Source organism: Vombatus ursinus, unplaced genomic scaffold, assembly GCF_900497805.2.
Source record: "Vombatus ursinus unplaced genomic scaffold, bare-nosed wombat genome assembly UNPS02014798.1, whole genome shotgun sequence".
Taxonomy (NCBI): Eukaryota; Metazoa; Chordata; class Mammalia; order Diprotodontia; family Vombatidae; genus Vombatus; species Vombatus ursinus.
The window spans coordinates 54,914,398-54,932,570 of NW_020954576.1; the positions used below are offsets into that span (position 1 = coordinate 54,914,398).

Here is an 18,173-nt window from a genome sequence, read left to right on the forward strand (position 1 = left end):
AGAAGGAATCTAACAATGAATTACAAAAACTTCCTCTTTATTCAAGGGATTTAAACAGAACAGACATTTCTTGAATAAAATGGAAAGTTTCCAACAAATGAAAATATAAATCCATTAAGTCACCTTGTACACAACCTGGTGGGAAAAGACACAAACAGCAACAATTATACATGCCCCACAACTAAGCAGTGATGAGTCTTCAGTCACTCTTGGTGCTTTGTCCATCTACCCAAATGTGTTCAGCTTGATACAGAGCTTGCCATGATTTTTTGAGGCAAAGCTCAGCTGAAGTTACGTTACATTCATCAGAGCACCCAATGGGGTAGTGGTGGTGGTGGCGTCAGCTTTGCTCAAGAAACAAGAGAGTCACCAACACTTTCAAACAGTGTATTAAACATCCCTTAAATATCCCAAGTGAGAAACAAGAAGGCAACACTATTAGCAGAAAGATGTTAGCAGGTAAGGACAGCTATGTACAGCTTTGAACAGAAGTGGCATGCTCTTTCATTTCTTAGGCTTCTTGGGCAGTGGCCGCCGGAACAGCAAGATGTGAGGCTCTGGAAGAGAGGGAGATAGATATTTGGATAAGATGAGACAAGCCTGCCCCATTCTCATGAGCTAGTTTCCCCTCAAATCATCACCTATGTGTTAATAAGCACACTCTAATATTTAGAATTTAATTTTTATTTTACCATTCAGCCCTAGAAAAAGACCCAGCAGACTGGTCTGCCAGCAAATACAGTAATGGTAACATCAATTCTCCCTCTACTAAGTTTGCCTAGACATAGGAGTGTCTTTTATTAGTGTTGTCCTAAAGCTGAATTTCTGTTATTTTATGTGGTGATTTATAAAAATAATTTTTTTGGCTATAGTTCAAATATGTGCAAGCACAGAAATTGGGTTTCTAGGGGACAAAGAAGCATGGGAGGTAGAGGCAGTAATAGGGCATATTTGACCTTAGTTTATAACTAGTCTGTAATCAGAGGGTACATAATTTAACAGGAGTGTGCATATCAACAGGCTGCAACTGCTTTTCAGATCTTTAATTGGATGTCCAGTAGACATATTAAACAAACTTATTATGCCCAAAACTGAACTCATCTTTCCTGAAAGACCCTTCTGCCTTATTACAGTAGAGGGCAACACCATCATCCCAGACCCTCAGGCCGGAAACTTAGAAGTCATCCATGACTCCTCACTATCTCTCATTCCCCAAAGCCAATCTATTTCCAAAGTCTGTTAATTTCACCTTTGCAACATTTCTTGAACCTTTTCTCCTCTGACACTGCCTAATAGCCTGCTGGTAGATCAGCCTGCCATCAGCCTTTCCTTACTTCATTTCATCTTCCATTCAGCTGCCAAAGTGATTTTCCTAAAGCATAGGCCTGACTATGTCACCCCTCTAGTCAATAAACTTCAGTGGCTCTCTATTGCCTCCAGGACTAACTACAAAGTCCTCTGGCATTAGAAACTGTCCTCCCACATTTCATGGTTTTTTAGGACTTACACCCCCTCTACATACTCTGTGATCCAGTGACACTGGGTTCCTTGCTATTCCATGAACTAGACACTCCTCTCTTGGCTCTAGTTATTTTCTCTAGCTGTCCCCCATGCCTGGAATGCTTTCCTTCCTCATCTCTGCCTTCTGGTTTCCTTTAAGTCCCAACTAAAATCCCATATTCTACAGGAAGTCTTTCCCAATCCTTCTTAATTCTAGTGCCCTCCCTTGTTAATTACTTCCTATTTATCCTATACATAGCTTGTTTGTACAATTTATTTGTTTATTGTGTCCCCCATTAGATTGTGAGCTGGTTGAGGACAGGGACTGTCTTGTACTTCTTTTTGTATCCCCAGAACTTAGCACAGTGACTGACACATAGTAAGTGCTTAATAAGTGCTTATTGACCAAATGACAGGCCATCATTGAACTCTAGATATTTTGCTCACTATTTGTGGTCGGTTCAACAATTCTCCATGTAGGGCAAGGGAGCACTCATCTATCCCACCTAAATAGACAAAATAATCAGGCATTATGTGGGCACAGATGCTTAAGACAATAAATTATTAAGTATTACATCCCTCCTCCCCCTTCCCATCTCCTTAGCTTTATTACATTGATTGATCTTATTACTTTTCCAGTGCTATCCTACAGGGCTGCTTTCAGATTTTCCACTGACCTGGTTCATGGATCATGTAATGGACCCATCCCTGACTCTGCTGGACACCAAGGTTCCTCCACTCAGACTCAGACATCAAGTGGGTCTTAGGGACCAGTTTGGCTATGTCCTTGGGCAACATGACGTGCCTGTAACAGAAATGTGGGGATGGTTTGCATCTAAGCATGGTGCAGTTAGGCAATCAACACTATATATTATGCCTCTCATTTTGGACAGAAAGGTATGTCATGGACCAAGGGGGAGATACAAAGGAACGATAACAATTCCTGCTCTCAGGGAGCTTACAATCTAATGGGGGAATCTTCAGCTAAGACTATTATAGAAACACTTACAAAGATCTCTAGCAGATTGTTGAGCACTTTAAAACTAATATTTGATTATCAATGCAAATGAGAATAATGGTATGATTAGAACACTTATAACTGTTGATTGATAATAGATCTTAACCAGTATCTGGGAAAGAAGATGACTTTGGGGGAGGGGGTGTGGATAGTGGTCCTGAAAAGTCAATGCACAGAATAAAAAACTAAACGACTTTTATTTTTCTGATCTCTTTTTGGAAAACTTGAATTACTTCTTAGCCAAGGTTCTGACCTGAGGCCTAAGTCACTCGGAAAGGCAGATGAGGTGTTTGATTATTTGGTATCTGAGTCCTAGGGACCCAATTTGAGCTTCATTAATGTCAATGAATATTTGCTGAATGTCCCTTGTATACAAAGGTGTCTCTGTATCCAAAGAAATGTTTCTTGTCAGAGTTCTTGACTAGGAATTTATACGCTAACAGGACTAGAGTTAAAAAACACCAACCCCCAGACTAAATAATTTTGGCTTAAAACAGTAACACAGCATATTTTAAACCAACACTCACTACAAAGCAATTTCAGCTGTGTCACCAAACTGGCGTCTTCCACTGGACCAAACAAGTGGCTTTTCCCTATTTTGTTTCCATAATTGGGGGACTGATGAGTTCATTTAAACAAACAGCTAAGGATAGAGCTAGTCTTTTTCTAGTTCTCTGCAACATTTTGTATAAAGGTAGGCACTCAATATATATTGGCTGGTGTCAGTCACTTAGGATGTATAGAACCCTATACTAGGTCTTGTGGGATATACAAATGAAATCCATGTCTTTTCCTTGTACTTAAGGAACTTGAAATCTAGTTGGAATGAGAGTTGGAGATATCTTAAGAACGCTTATATTATAATAAGGACAAATTAAAATGTGCCAATAGGTGGTTGGTAAATTATTTTTGTTTTCCAAAACACAAAGATCTTAGAATTCGAAAGTATCTTAAAGGTTTTCCAGTCGAGACTGCCATTAAATCTCATTAAAAGAATTATCTCTTCAACATCTAGTTAACATGGTAATTCAGGCTCTACCCCAACAGTTCCAGTGGCAGGGTACTACTTACTATCATAGAATCAATGCATTACATTTGACAACATTACTAATAATTAAGAAGGGCTTCCTTAATCAGAGCCACCTATAGGTCTTCGTTCTGTTTTCTGGAGCCACTCAGAAAATCTTATCCTTTTCCTAAATGGCCCATCAAATGTATGTGGACATCTGTCATACCTTTCCTCCCCTCAATCTATTATTTCCATTATTTACTAGCATATCTAGCGTTTTCGACATCCTTCTCACTCAATGAAACCTCAGTTCTAGGAGCAAAGGGGCCCTCAGTTACCCTCTTTTTTCTTGGGGCTAACAGATACCACAGGCGGGCCTGTCGCACTCTCAGCTCTACAGCCACCTGGCATTCCTTCAGCATTAGTGCCGACATGAAAGGGAGCCTCCAGTTTGAAAGGAGGTGGGGTGGATAATGGCAGAAGCCCCGAAGAGGTAAAGGTAATAAGCCTTCACCACGTCCCCTTCCTAGCCCGTTTTACCAAGCCGCGAGGATGCCACGCATGCGTTCTAACTATGACCACCCCCCGCCCCGCCTCACTACAAATCTCTCCCGCGCATGCGTCTAACTTCTCTTTTACTACAAGCCCACTCCCCTAGTTGGCTCTCGCGCATGCGCCTCAGGCTCTTTCTCCCCTCTATAGCTATGGCTAAGATGGTCCTCGCGCCTTCACCCGCCGATGCCTATTGTACTAGCATGGCCACCCCTTCGCGCCCGCACTGACCGGTACTCGAACTCTTCATCGTCGTATTTGTCCGAATAGTAAATCTGTTTATGCGACATGTCCGCACCTCCCGGGGGACCCCAGCCCCGCGCCACCAACCGCCTAACAACAGCTACGCGCGCGCAACACAACTCTACGGGCCCTCGCTTTCAAACCTGCCGCTCCTTCAACCGATTGGCTCCTTCGACTGGAGGCGGGAAAAAAAGCTCACCTTCGAGACTTTTATTGGCTTTTGTGTTTTTCACTCTATCCTACCTCGAGTTCTTATTGGTCCATAGGGACAGGCGGTATGTCTCGTATACGCCCATGGGACCATACACAAACTCTTACTGGGTATCATTACTTAAGGGCTCCACCCCTCACTACTACAGGAGGGGAGGGGCAATGAAATGGAAGAAGGAGGAGATACGTAATGCGTAGGGGCCAAAGGTTAGTCAGGCCGGAAGTGAGCGCAATAAAGTTTCTCCGGGGAGGCTGGGCGGGGGGGGGGGGCGAGAAAGTTGGAGCGTCTACTCGAAGGACCTGCGACCGCCAGACCCGGAGTGAGACCGGCCCGCGGCGCGGAGCGGAGACCCCATGCGGCCCTGGTGAGTACGGAATTTTTATCATCTTTATTTAATATCCCCCCCCAATACCCTGGAATTCCACTTCCGGCCAACCATACACAAGTCCCGCCTTCTGGGACCCCATCCCCGGAAGTCCAGCCCCCAGTTCAGGGGCTCCCCGAAACCCCCCAAAGTTGTAACCTACCTAAATCTTTACCCCTCCCTGGATTTTCTTCCCGCCCCCTTTTTTGGAAAGCTCTGCCTTCCGCATCCTATCCCCCCCTCCAGAAACCACGCTCTCTATAATCTTAACATTCACTAGACACTGGGGGGGGCGCCTCTAAGAATTCTATATGGCCAGTCCTTCAGGTGACTCTGGCCCCCTGGGGACCCCACCCCACCCCCACGTTCCTTCCACTAGAATTCTGGGGAACTCTGCCCTTCATCAGATCACAACCCCTCTGTACACCTCATCTCTTTCTCCTCACTGGCCTCCTTTCCATTTAATTCAGTATGCATTTATTAAGCATCTATGTGTATGACAGAGTGCTTGTCTATGTATGCATAGACAAAAACCTAACAGTTCCTGCCTTCAAGGAGTTTGCCTCCTAACGGAAGGGAGACAACATGCGGAGAGAAAATTAAATATAAATTATGCACAAAGTAAATTTCTATGAGAGTAATTTCCCGTTAGCAACTGGGGGAAATCAGGATAAACTTAGTGGAGATAGTGGCATTTGAGTGGAACTTTAAAGGAAGCTAGACATTTTATGAATCAGAGGTGGGATGTGCATTACGAGGATGAGAGATGGCTTGTATAAAGGTACAGAAATGGAAGATGATATGCTGTGGATCAGAACAGCAAGCAGGTTAATTTGGCTATAAGGAAGGGAAACATAAACTAAGCCTGGAAAGGTAGGCTGGAAAATATTTTGGATGACCCTTCCCCTTATAATTCTCTGAAACCATACCTTCCAAGAGATACATTTAAGGTTTTCCTTCGAAATCTGGAGGGATCCCTGTAACTTGAAAGGTCCCTTCTCCAATGCTAGAAACCTGGCTTCCTTTCTCAATCACACACTTAGTGCTTTCATCCAGCCTAGCTTTTCTCCCCAGTTCCTGGTGCCTGTGTCCCCGTCCCTCCTCCCCCACTCCATATGATGGTAATAATTTAAATAACTAAGGTATATAGATAGCAGTACCCCCGTAAACTCCTATGAGAGAGATAGTGCAAGTTTTCTCATTTCCATTTTACAGCTGAGGAAACTGAAACTCTGAGAGGTTAAGTGATGTGATCACATTAGTATTAAGTATTAGAGGCAGGAATCATCTTAAATTTCCCAACTCCAAACCAAGGGCTCTTTCCATTGCCTCATGATTCCCAATCCTGGCTCAAATCTAGGGGATTGAAGGCTGGCTGTACTTTCCCTCCCCCTTGGGCCTTAATTTTATTCTTGGGTGTTGGGTGACTTGAAGTGGGTTGGGCTGGAGGTAGGGGAGAAGGGATGGGAAATCCCTCACAAGTTCCCAGATCTACTCCCTAAGTTTCCCTTCCCAGGACCGGCTCCACCCCAGAAACAGCTGCATGTCGTACCTGTACCTCAGGAGCTGGGCTGGGCCATGGATTCCCTGGTGTGTGGAATGGGGTTGTGAAATGGGTAACTTCTCCCCACCTACCCTACAGAGTAGGGTATTTTGCAATTGGGGGAGGGGGCAAGGTGCTTTTTTGCTCTCTGGCCTTAGAGACTTTACCCCAACCCCCACTCCCATTTTCTTATCTGGGTATTCCCCATCTTTTCTCTGCCTGCCTAACCTTCAGTCCAGGAAACATTCCTGAGGCTTTTGCCATTTCCGGCTGCTCCCTGCCACTGTACTTTCCTCCCTTCCCTCCTCCCCTTGGGCAGAGAAAGCAAATATTCTCCACCCCCATCTCAAACCTCTGAAAGTCATCTAGTTTTTAGTTCTGGAACTGAGTTTCTTCCACTTCTTTTCCAAATACTCCTTTACATATGGCTCACTATTTTCTTACTGAGAAAGCTATAAGAAAGTGAATATCTCTAGGCAGTACAGGAGTCTTGGCACAGAGTAGGATATGAGGATAATTATCTTTTGGGTCTTCCTTTTTATTTGATCTGTGATCTGTGAATTGAGCCCTGGGGAGTGAGGAGATGGGGATGATAAATTTCTTCTCCCAGTGTTTTAGGAGTGATAGATTGAAACAAACTCTTCTCTCTACCCTCCCCTCCTCCATTTATAGGATCGTAGATTCCAAGCTGGAGGAGATCTTAGAAGCCATCTAGGTCAACCCTCCTTCCTTCCACTCATTTTATAGATGAGGGATCTGAAACATGGAAAGGCTGCCTAAAGTCAAGCAGAAGTACTCTGACTTTCCACTGCTTCTATGAGCACAAATTTGGCTAGGAGATGAAAGGAAGCTTTTCTTTCTCCCTAGGCTAGGAATATACCTGAGGCTCGATTTTGAATTTAGTCCTTCTAGTCTTTTTTGCTGTCTTCCTTTGTAGGAATTTCTTCCCTCTCTTCCATTTGGTTTGGCAGGAAGTCAGGAACTTGTGGGTGGAGGAAATGGGTTTTGGACTGTTTCCTGTGTCCAGACTCAAAACTGATTCCCCTAACTCCCCTTTTCTGTATGGTTAGAGTGTTGGGGGGGGGGGGTTGGGGGTTAGACAGGAGCCCCTTTTCAAAATGGGGCTAGACCTCAGAAGGGAGATTTAGGGATAATTGGAAGAAAAGCAGCAACTGGATTCCTATATATATGTTTAAGGCATCCCCCGTGGATGTCAGGGACTGCCTGTGGCCCTTTTTGCTTTTAAGTCTGTCTTTACTGCAAGTGCCTGGTGGCTATGGGGAGGAGTCTGGAAGCCTTCTAGCTTTGGGATCAGAGGGTAGACCTCTGGGATTAGGATAATTAGGATCCTGTGGCCAGTAATGGATTTTCCTTTCCTGTTATCCTCATGGAATGGGTAAGTGCCCATATACAAAGTTAGAGAAACCCTAGGATAGATGAAATTTCCCCAGGAAATTTTTTGGGTAGTGATGTGTCCTAGTCTTCTGACCTGGGGCTTTGGCTTATTTGTCTAATGGCCAGGAAGAGTGAGTAGCAGAGTCTTGCCCACTTTCCAAGTGATGTTCCTTTGGTTTAAACATCACCTTGGGAGGAAACTGGCAGCTGAACTCCCCCAGTCATGCACTGTGTAGTACAAGTGGGGGCAAAACTGTCCTTAGGGCTGGCTCAGTTCCCTTATGTCAAGTTGAGCTGCTAAAAAGGTGAGTGAGACTCATCTCACCTGCCTTCTTCCTTTACAGCCCCAGGCTCCCCAAGGTCTCTAATGCCTCTCTTGGAGGCCTTGTTGGGCTGGCTCTGCCAATGCACTGGTTTGGCCTTACTCCTTTCACTCTCACAGTTTCTGTTGGCTCTGTTCATCTTGCCCCTTTGCTTAGCAACCCTTTGTTATCTTTCTTCCCTGCCCTGTTCCCCAGGCAGGGGAGAAAGATTTCCTTTCTACTGTATCACCAACTGTTATGGCAGTTTTAGCTAATGGCTTTGAGGTTCCCTGGGGATCTTCTCCCCAGGGCAAGCAGTGGTAAGGGGCTTGAAGACAAGACTGCCAGAATTTTTAACTGGGGTGGGAAAGGGAAATAAGTCAAAGATTGCCCCCTTTCCCTATCTTTCTTGTTTCCTTCCCCACTGTGCCCTTGCTTCCTGTCTTCCCCTCCCCCTTCCCAGTGTCAGGCATTAGACTTTCAGATCTATTCTCTCTTCTCATTATCCCTTCCCTTTTCCCCATTCCCGGTTATGCTTAGTTGGGAGGAGGGGGGTGGGTGAGTATGTGGAAATGGGAGGGTCACCGAGATTCCCTCCCTTAGGATTTGAGGCCTTGGGTGGGGTAGAGGTGGGGGGCTCTGCCCCTTCTGTGCCTGTGAGTCAGCACTGTCCTCCTGATTGGCCTCCACTTACCAACTCTCCTCCCTTGGGGAGGAGCCAAACTGTTCCTGGTCCAGCTCCCTCTTCTCCAGCTAGAGAGGAGGCTTCATGCTAGGCGGGGTTGGAGCTAGAGCTTGTCTGAGTCTGAACTGGGGGAGTGGTGGTCTTCCCTGCAAGGGCTCTGTGACTACCTGCCTATATATAGCAGATCAGACTAAGGGCCTGGGAATGCCCCCAGCCCGGCCCCCTTTCCCTGGCTGGGGGGAGGGCCGGGCTGGACAGCAGCTCCCCTTTTCCCCTAGCCATGGATCTCCTGCCCCCCAAGCCCAAGTATAACCCTCTTCGGAATGAATCTCTGTCATCATTGGAAGAAGGGACTCTGGGATCCTTATCCCCTGGGGAGCTATCCTCTCCATCTGCCTCTTCCCTGGGACCCATCTTGCCCCCAGTGCTGGGGGATGATAGTCCTACAACCCTTTGCTCTTTTTTCCCTCGGATGAGCAATTTGAAGCTAGCCAACCCAACTGGGGGGCGGCTGGGGCCCTCTGTAGAGTCAGGATGGGGACTTGAGGATAGGGAAGGAAATGCAGGGGGGGCTGGGCCAGACTCAGGCCCTTCACCTCTTCTCCAGGACATGAACAAACTGAGCGGCGGGCGGAGGACTCGGGTGGAAGGGGGCCAGCTGGGGGGTGAAGAGTGGACTCGTCACGGGAGCTTTGTCAACAAGCCAACTCGGGGTTGGTTACATCCCAACGACAAGGTCATGGGACCTGGGGTTTCCTACCTTGTTCGGGTGAGTGAGTATATCCGCACTCTCAAATATTTCTCCCCTCACCTTCCCATCCAGTCCTCTTTTGCCTGAGACCCTTTTAAATTCCTTGTTTTGCTAAATTTTTTGTTTTCTTCCTCTACCAAATTCCTTCTTCAGGTACTTTGGCACTCCATATTTTACATTATATCTACCCTGTTCCCTGCCCCTGTTTCCCATTCTTTTCTGGTCCCCCTCCACCCTTTTTTTGTCCCCTAGTTCTTCAGACATTCTGATTTCCTATTTCCTTCCTCTCATTTTGGTCTTTTCTTCCAGCACCCAAAGATTTGTCTTTCCCCATTACTTGACATAGACTGTTTTTCTAACCTCTTTTTCTCTTTCTCTATACTGGGACCCAGGGGTGTTCCACATTCAGATACCAAGCAGGGTAGGCGTTGACATTCTGGAATTAATATAGGAGAAAATCCTGGGGGGCCTTTTGTGTGTATGTGTGTTGCTGATAGTAGTTGGCAGAGGTCAAATGCTCCACTTTTCCCTCCCTACCCCTCCCTCAGTACATGGGTTGTGTGGAGGTCCTCCAGTCGATGCGGGCCTTGGATTTCAGTACTCGAACCCAGGTCACTAGGTGAGTGGGGTCTGTCTGGGGGTAAGGGGTGGGGGGTCAGTGTTGCTGGGGCTCCTAGCAATTATTGAGGTACTGGGGACATATAGTCATGATAGCACAGGAAGAGCATTACTAAGGGATGGGGCACTTAGGGGAGCCCATGCAAAGATCTGGGTCCCTCTTCCCCTTCCCTTTTGGAACAGGGGTAGCACCTGAATCAATAAGCATTGGTTAGGGCTTACTTACTGTGTGCCGGGCCATGAGAATACAAAGACACTGAAGGGTGGGGGCATGGTTTCAGGGAAAATTAGTATTTGGTGACTTAGAAGGGTTGAGGTTAAGGGGAAGTGACTGGGTCCATCACTGGGCCCAGAGGCCCTAATCCAATCAACCAGCAGGCAGTTCCTTAGTATCATCAAATATTAAAGGCCCTTAATTCAATCAGCCACTCCAAAGAGCTCAGAGTGCCCTGGCTTCCCCTCCCTTAGACCTATGTTGGGGCCCGGGAAATCTTTGCTTCTAAGCAAGTCTTTGTCTTCTCAGAGAAGCCATCAGTCTGGTGTGTGAGGCTGTGCCGGGGGCAAAAGGGGCTGCACGGAGGAGAAAGGTACCTGGGGAGCATTATCATAGAGAGTGGTAGATGGGAGGAGAGAGGGAGGGCAAGCCACAAGGTATGGAGGGGTCGAGGGGGAAGGAGGGGAGATGGGTTTCTAGATATAGAAACTGGGGCTTCTTCAGTGCTAGACCTGTGGCCCTTAACCCCCAAATTCTCTGTGGATCCTTTCTTAGCCCTGTAGCCGCCCACTCAGTTCCATACTGGGGAGGAGTAATCTGAAGTTTGCTGGCATGCCCATCACCCTAACTGTTTCTACCAGCAGCCTCAACCTCATGGCTGCAGACTGTAAACAGGTTGGTTGGGCCTGGGGAGATTTGGAGAGAGGGAAGTAGTCTAGCCAATGAAGAGAAATCAGAAAAACCCAGGGGGAGGAGGTGAAAGAAGAACTGGGTGTCTGGGTGGAGGTAGTTAGGGGGCCACTGGGGATAGGACAGGAAGAAATAAGGGAACTTGTAGGGAAGGGAATACTAAGGAGTGAACGTGTCCAAGTGGAACTGCTAACACTGTGGCCCACCACCCTGAATCTTTAGATCATCGCCAATCACCACATGCAGTCAATCTCCTTTGCATCCGGTGGGGATCCGGTGAGTTGTGATGAAAATGGATTGTGGCTGGGGAAAAGTTGAGTGATCCTGGATTGGGGTAGCCCAGAATGGTTGGGTAGAGATAGGTGAGGGAGCAAAGAGGTTTTCATGGGCTGGTGGGGGAGATGCTAAGAGAAGCTGGCTGATCTTACCCCGACTCGGAACCTGATTCCCTAGGACACTGCAGAGTATGTTGCCTATGTTGCCAAAGATCCTGTCAATCAGAGAGGTAAGAGGGCGTCTGATGGGGTGGGCCAGGGAGACACCAATCCATCATTAAGAATGAGGTGTGGGTCAAGGTCCCCTCCCCAATTACTAGTTCTGGGGATTTGGATCTTCCCTTGCCCAGTGGGTGGCTATTTCCAAGGAGCCTGGGATGCCTGGGCTAGTGCCTGAACATCCCCAGCCCCACACTTGTTGCTTATAAGGACAATGCCTGCTGTACCCATAGCCTGCCACATCCTGGAGTGTCCAGAAGGACTAGCACAGGATGTCATCAGCACCATTGGCCAGGCCTTTGAGCTTCGCTTCAAACAATACCTCAGGAACCCACCCAAGCTTGTCACTCCCCATGACAGGTAGGATGAAGGCTAGGGATGTGGGCATTGGGGTGGGAATATTCCCTAGAGGAAAGAACACTTCAGAAATATAGAAGAAACCCAAATTACCCCATCTGGTCAAGCAAGCCTTTCTGAAGCTCCTACTCTGTGCAGAGCATAATGCTAGTGAATGGAGATAAAAAGACCAAAAAAAATCAACAGTTCCTTCCCTGACTCTGACAGAGCTTCCATTCTGCTTGGGAGACTGCAACATTTCAACAAATCAATACAATTAAACAATTCAATTAGACAAAAGAGAAAGCACTAACAACTGGGTGGGGGACAAAGAGGAGCCAGTGAAGCCTAGCAGTAAGAAGTGGCACAGATGCTGAGCATTGAAGAAAGCCAGGTTTTCTGAGCAGTGGAGGTGAGGGATGTGCTTGTCCCTCCATGGCCTCAGCTCACTTGACAGATTCTTAAGTTAAAAGAATCTTAGAGAATGGAGGAGGTGGCCCCATGTCCTCACTGCCTGTCCTATCTCTTTCTTTCCTATGTTTTCAACTGGCCTTCTGAGAATTCTTTCCTGGGGTCTGATCTCTAGCCCTGCTACTGTGGTGGTAGCTTCTTTCCCCCTATCCTTTCTTTGGAAATATGGACTACTTTGGAATTTGGGCATCCCCCTTTCCAGACAGGACATCTCTTCCACAGATACTGAGTCCCTTACCCCTGGTCAGTTAATAGCTAACATGTTACTCTGCTAGTATTTAACTCTTAAGGTTTGCAAAGCCCTTTACACAAATATCTTCTTTGATCCTCACAAAACCACCCTGTGAGGTGAGTGCTATCTGGACAGAAGTTAAGTGACTTGTCCAGGGTCCCATAGCTAGTAATGATTTCCACTGAGATCTTCTTGATCCTAGGTCCAGGGCTCTGTCTACAGTGTCACCTAGCTTTCTCTAGATAAGAATCAGCAGGAGGTAGTGGAGAGAGTGCTGGACTTGGATTCAGGAAGACCTGAGTTCATCTCCTGCCTCTGAAACTGACTAGATTAGTGAATGAGGACAAGAAACCTCTGTGCTCCATCTGTGAAGTGAGGAGATAGCACTTGGTGGTCTCTCAGGTCCCTTAGAGCGCTAAAGCTATGATCCTTATTCTAGCTGCCGCCCCACTGTGATCTTTGGGGTGAGAGATATCCAGTCTCCACTTTATGAGATCCACTTTCTACAGGTCAGTCTGGGCTAGGGCCAGGGAATGAATGAGCTTTCCTTTTCTTTCTCTTCTCCCAGGATGGCTGGTTTTGATGGCTCAGCTTGGGATGAGGAGGAAGAGGAGCCACCTGACCATCAGTACTACAATGACTTCCCAGGGAAGGAGCCCCCCCTTGGTGGGGTAGTAGATATGAGGCTTCGGGATGGAGCTGCCCCAGGGGCTCCTCGTCCACCCCCACCCAGTACTCAGACCACCAACCACCTAGGAGCCACTTTGGTATGTTGCCTAAGCTGAGCAAGAAAGTCAACTTGGAATTAGGGAAATAGGTAGGCTACCAGTATCTGCAGTTCTCATTTTGTGTTTGCCACCATAGCCCATCGGACAGCTAGCTGGTGGTGACCCTGATATTCGAAAACAGCTCCCAACTCCTGGACCAGGTATGAAGGATAGGAAGGTTAGGACAGCTGGAGAATTGGGGTTGGGGGGAAGGGTTAAAGGAATTATAGACTCTGGGGTCTGGCTGACACACTCTTATTCCCTTGGTAGGTAGAGAAATATTTGATGATCCCTCCTATGTCAATGTCCAGAACCTGGAGAAAGTCCGGCAAGGAGCTGGTGGTCCTTCTAACCCTACTACCAATGGCAGTGCCCCACGTGACCTTTTTGATATGAGTGAGTATTACTCTTTCCGCCTAGCTTTTATTTTCTTTTTACATTTCCCCTGATTTTTTCCTTCTTTCTTGGCTTCCTTTTGCTTCAGAGTGATCTCTGTTATCAACTCATAGTACTGGGCTGTGGGAATGGGTCTGTTTTTTGCCTCCTCCAAGAGGGTCCCACTAGTGAAAAGAACCACATATTGCCTCCTGTTTTTACCCGGACTTGCCTTTACTCCCCCAGAGCCGTTTGAAGATGCACTTCGGGTCCCCCCACCTGCCCCTACCACACCAATGGCTGAGCAGCTCCGAGGGGAGCCCTGGTTCCATGGGAAGTTGAGTAGGCGGGATGCTGAAGGGCAGTTGAAGCTCAATGGGGACTTCCTGGTTCGGGAGAGTACGACTACCCCAGGCCAGTATGTCCTTACTGGCCTGCAAAGTGGCCAGCCCAAACATTTGCTGCTCGTTGATCCTGAAGGCGTGGTAAGTTTATGGATGTGTGGATGGGTGTGGGTGGGGTCTGGCATTCTGTCACCATCCTGAGACCTTGCTCTTCTTTGCCATTGTTTCTACTACCACCTTTCCCCCTCGAGGTGGCCTAACTCCCATTTCTTCCACTACTAATTTCTGAGACAAACCAGTTCCATCTGCTTGGGGCTGTTTCTTTGCCCAACCTCAACACGGTTCTGAGGCCTAACATATAAGTCTGTTCCCTCTAGCTTGTATCCACTTAAAAACAAAAGGATATTAGAATGTTAGAGCTGGAAAAGACTTTATTTCTTACATTCAATTTTATTTTGTTTTTAGGTCCTTATTCACTCTCCTTCCACATCCCCCTCTTCCCAAAATTGGGAAAACAAAAACAACATATCTGTTATATATATGTATAGTCAAGCAAAACAAATTCTCACATTGGCTATGTAAAAAAACAAAAAACAAAAAAAAAACAAGCCACCGCACTTTGAGTCCATTACTTCTCTATCAGGTGCTGGGTAGCATGTTTTATCATGGGTCTTCTGGAATTGTGGCTGGTCATTATGTTGGTCAGATTCTGGAACAGACTTTTAGAGATTGTTTTGTCTCAATTTCTTTGATTCTTTATTATTTTGGCCAGTGGGGTGTAGGTGGTACAGTGGGAAGAGTACAGGACTTGGGGTAAGAGGCTAAGTAAAGGTCACAGCTAGTTAGTGGCAGGGCCAGAGTCTCCTAACTCTAAGATCCAATGTTTTCTTTCCCATAATTCCTCTACTATTCCATTATCTCTCCCCACATACACTCTCTTTATCAAGAATCCACCTTGCACGGTTCCATAAGATCCTTAGACCACACAGAGGTACACATATGCCTTTAGCTCTTCTCTAGAACTGTTAATCATTTTTCTCCCATAATATTTATCTGTTTCTTCCTCCTCTACTGTGCCTCCCTCTGGAGAGTAAGTAGGTAAATCCTTCCACTCTGCTAATATGTATCTTTATCTTTACCCAAGTTAGGCCACTCCTATTAATTTATTTCATAGATAATGATTTCAGGCCTTTGTTTGCAATATAGGCATGCCCTTCCTTTATCCTTCCTCAGTTTTAAAATCATCACTATCCTTTTTCTTCTAAGAAGAACCAGGATCCCTCAGTAATAGCTGTTGGCTTGATACCCAGGTCTTCCCCAGTCTTAAGCATTTTCTTCATTCTTTTCATCCTTTCCTACTCATCATCCCAGTTGCCTCAGTCCTCTCTTCCTAACATTCTCCATCTTCTCTTGGGTGCCTTAGCTTCTTCAGTTATAGAGAGGTGAACGCTTTTCCATCTAATTCAACCATCCTTCTAACTGCCTTCTCCCACCACCATCCACCTACCCAGACAAAAAAAGCCTTTCATGTCTGAACTTCTATATCATCTATCTCCAGGTTAGGACAAAGGATCACCGATTCGAGAGTGTCAGTCACCTCATCAGCTACCACATGGACAATCACCTACCCATCATCTCTGCAGGCAGTGAGCTATGTCTTCAGCAGCCGGTGGAACGGAAGTTGTAACTGACCTGATCCTGTCCCCAACCCGGTTCCAGCCTCCAGGACACTCCCTTTCACTTTTCTGGTCCCAGTTCCAACAGTTTTCTGGGGGAAAATGCTCTGGTTACAGCACTCTGTTGTATCTGTGAGTGGCCTGAATCCTAGGGTTCAGGACCTGGAGGAGGGATTAATTTTTCTTCTCCTCCACCAGAGTATTAGTGCCCATGTCAGTCTTACGGCCCTCAGATGGGCCTGGGCAAGACCCCCTAACAGGAGAAAGGAATCTTAGGGACAGTTCCAGTGGAATGGGATTTTTCTTCAAAGGGATGAAATTCTGTCCCTCCTCCAGTGTTTAAACCTTGTGCCTTTGACCATGCGCCAGGTCTAAATAAGTTTTTATGCAAAGTTTTCCCGTGGGCTAGAAATGATGATACTGCATCTGCCCTCAGGATCCTGTCCCCCAGCCCTTCCTTAGCCTGGTACTCCCAGACTGGGCTTGGGAGACTAGGGGCAGATATGGTTGTTTGCCCTTCTTCAAAGAGGATGTTCAATCCTGAGAGCCTATCCCAGAACCCCATTTCCTGGCCAGGGGGAGGTGAATGTCCCATCCCTATTTCTCCCCTCTGCCACATACACAGAGTGCCTCCTGGCCGGGGCCCCCTACTCTAGGGGTCTGTATATACATTTCGTAAACATCCATTTCCCCCACCCCCAGCGTTGCATGCACATTGTCCTACTTTACAGCCAAAGTGTAGCCCCTTGTAGCCTCTCCAACTCCTTTGGGTTGGACAGTGAATCCAGTGTTTGGTTCTTCTATACAGTCAACTCTCAATTTTCTGCATTAATTTGAGGGGTAATGGTTATCTATAGCAGTGGATAATCCCCAAGTAATTTTTATTTAGTTTGGGAATGTTATAGTTTTGGCAACCGAATTATTTCCTGATTTTGTCTTGCTTGAGCACAAAAGTTATCTCATCTTTATACATACAGCACTTTTTTCATTTTTTCAGAGACTTCATCTATTATATCATTTTACCATCATGACAAGCCTGTGAAATAAGTAGCACAGGCATTATTATCTCCATTTTACAGGTGAGAAAACTGATGCATAGAGAAGGTTAGGTGATCATGGAAGGCCACAACCAGTAAATCGCCAGGACTAAAAGCTAGACCTCATCCTAGCCTAGGGAAAAGGCTGGAATTTTTAACTTTGCTGCAGAGAAGCCTCAGAGGGGATCATTCAAATCAATGTATTTATTGAGTAGCTGTTGCTAGAAATTGTGAGGAATACGGAAGACACTCCTCCTGAGGAGTTGTGGATAATGGAGAGTTGACTGTATCTTTATCTCCTCCTCTTCTATTTCTCTCTCCTACCCTTATTTTGTTTGAATCTATTCACGGGTCTCACTTATACCAAAGGGAAATGTCATTAAAGATCATTATTTCTTTTATCAAATGTCTCCCTTTTGATCCAACAGCCTTTCTTCAGTTTCTTTGGGGCCTGCTTGGGGTTGGGGGAAAGGAAAGCAAGCTCTGACCTCAAGTACAAGTGAAGGGAATGTGTATGTGTTATGTTTGGGCTTGTATGTATCTGTTTGATAAACTTGTGGTAGGTAGTTGTGTTAGTGTGATAGGAGGGATATATGGGTGTTAGTGTGTGTTGTATTACTCCAGAGGATGTGTGGATGAGATGTTGATACTTGTTCGGGTGCAAACAATATGCTGTGAACATGTCTGCATGTGGTATGGCTATGTAGGAGGGATGTCTGCGTCTTATGTCATATTGATATGATGTGTGTGTCTAGGTTTATTATTGTAGGAGTGATGTCAAGGTGGGATATACTGTTAAAGTAATAATGGGTGTGGAATTAATACATTTGTGATAGCGACATGGCTGTGTGTATTATGACTATGTCTGGATATGTTGTGATACTGATATGGTTATATGCAGAAGGATATTGGCATGTAGAAGGGATTTAGAGGTGTAGTATCATTGTTGAAACTGTGTCTGCCTGTAATATCACTATAGAAAGGGCAGATGGGTATAAGTGATATGGTTGTGTGTCTGGGTGTGGGATAGGAACCATATGTGGCAGTGATATTTATGGTTGTATATATGATTGTGGTATTAATGCAGGTGTGATAGTGATGTGACTGTGTCTGGGTGTAGTATCACTGTAGGAGGGGTGGATATGTGTGTGACAAGATTGTGTGTGTGATAGGTGGCTTTGTCTATGTCTGGGGGTAGTATTGCTAGGAGGGGTGGATGGGTGTGTGATGCTGACACAGCTGTATATCTGGATGTAGTTTCCACTGTAGGTGGGGTGGATGGGTTTGTGACACGGTTGAGTGTGAGTGACAGCTGTATATGTGTCTGGGTATAGTATCACTGTAGG

The 18,173-nt window shown here is 46.2% G+C and overlaps 2 protein-coding genes across 4 annotated transcripts; one reads left to right on the forward strand and one right to left on the reverse strand.

Moving 5' to 3' along the window:
- Nucleotides 1-20: 20 nt before the first annotated feature.
- Nucleotides 21-4,467, reverse strand: LOC114049976 (cyclin-dependent kinases regulatory subunit 1). The gene is made up of 3 exons (XM_027871470.1): nt 4,311-4,467; nt 2,178-2,305; nt 21-557 (listed from the first exon to the last, which is right to left on the reverse strand). Exons 1-3 carry the CDS (start codon nt 4,367-4,369, stop codon nt 505-507), a joined length of 240 nt encoding a protein of 79 aa, XP_027727271.1. The 5' UTR covers nt 4,370-4,467; the 3' UTR covers nt 21-504.
- A 330-nt stretch (nt 4,468-4,797) lies between these two features.
- Nucleotides 4,798-17,228, forward strand: LOC114049756 (SHC-transforming protein 1). Of its 3 annotated transcripts, XM_027871156.1 has the most exons (14): nt 4,816-4,897; nt 6,414-6,487; nt 9,430-9,591; nt 10,122-10,192; nt 10,715-10,778; nt 10,961-11,080; nt 11,318-11,371; nt 11,549-11,600; nt 11,823-11,949; nt 13,197-13,395; nt 13,493-13,556; nt 13,666-13,791; nt 14,017-14,255; nt 15,673-17,228. In XM_027871156.1, exons 2-14 carry the CDS (start codon nt 6,476-6,478, stop codon nt 15,799-15,801), a joined length of 1,419 nt encoding a protein of 472 aa, XP_027726957.1. In that variant the 5' UTR covers nt 4,816-4,897; nt 6,414-6,475; the 3' UTR covers nt 15,802-17,228. The 3 variants fall into 3 exon arrangements, with proteins under 3 accessions (XP_027726958.1, XP_027726957.1, XP_027726956.1); XM_027871157.1 differs by lacking the exon at nt 6,414-6,487 and having other exon boundaries at nt 4,798-4,897; XM_027871155.1 differs by lacking the exons at nt 4,816-4,897; nt 6,414-6,487 and having other exon boundaries at nt 8,939-9,591.
- The last annotated feature ends 945 nt before the right edge of the window (nt 17,229-18,173 follow it).

Bases quoted from the DNA above. Each gene is read 5' to 3' on its own strand.
- LOC114049976 (XM_027871470.1), bottom strand. From the start codon at position 4,369: ATGTCGCATAAACAGATTTACTATTCGGACAAATACGACGATGAAGAG. The intron at 2,306-4,310 runs GTCAGTGCGGGC...TTTCTGTTACAG, and splicing joins GATGAAGAGTTCGAGTACCG to GCACGTCATGTTGCCCAAGG. The intron at 558-2,177 runs GTCAGTGGAAAA...CCTCTCTTCCAG, and splicing joins TTACATGATCCATGAACCAG to AGCCTCACATCTTGCTGTTC.
- LOC114049756 (XM_027871155.1), top strand. From the start codon at position 9,103: ATGGATCTCCTGCCCCCCAAGCCCAAGTATAACCCTCTTCGGAATGAA. The intron at 11,372-11,548 runs GTGAGTTGTGAT...CTGATTCCCTAG, and splicing joins TTGCATCCGGTGGGGATCCG to GACACTGCAGAGTATGTTGC. The intron at 11,601-11,822 runs GTAAGAGGGCGT...CTGTACCCATAG, and splicing joins AGATCCTGTCAATCAGAGAG to CCTGCCACATCCTGGAGTGT.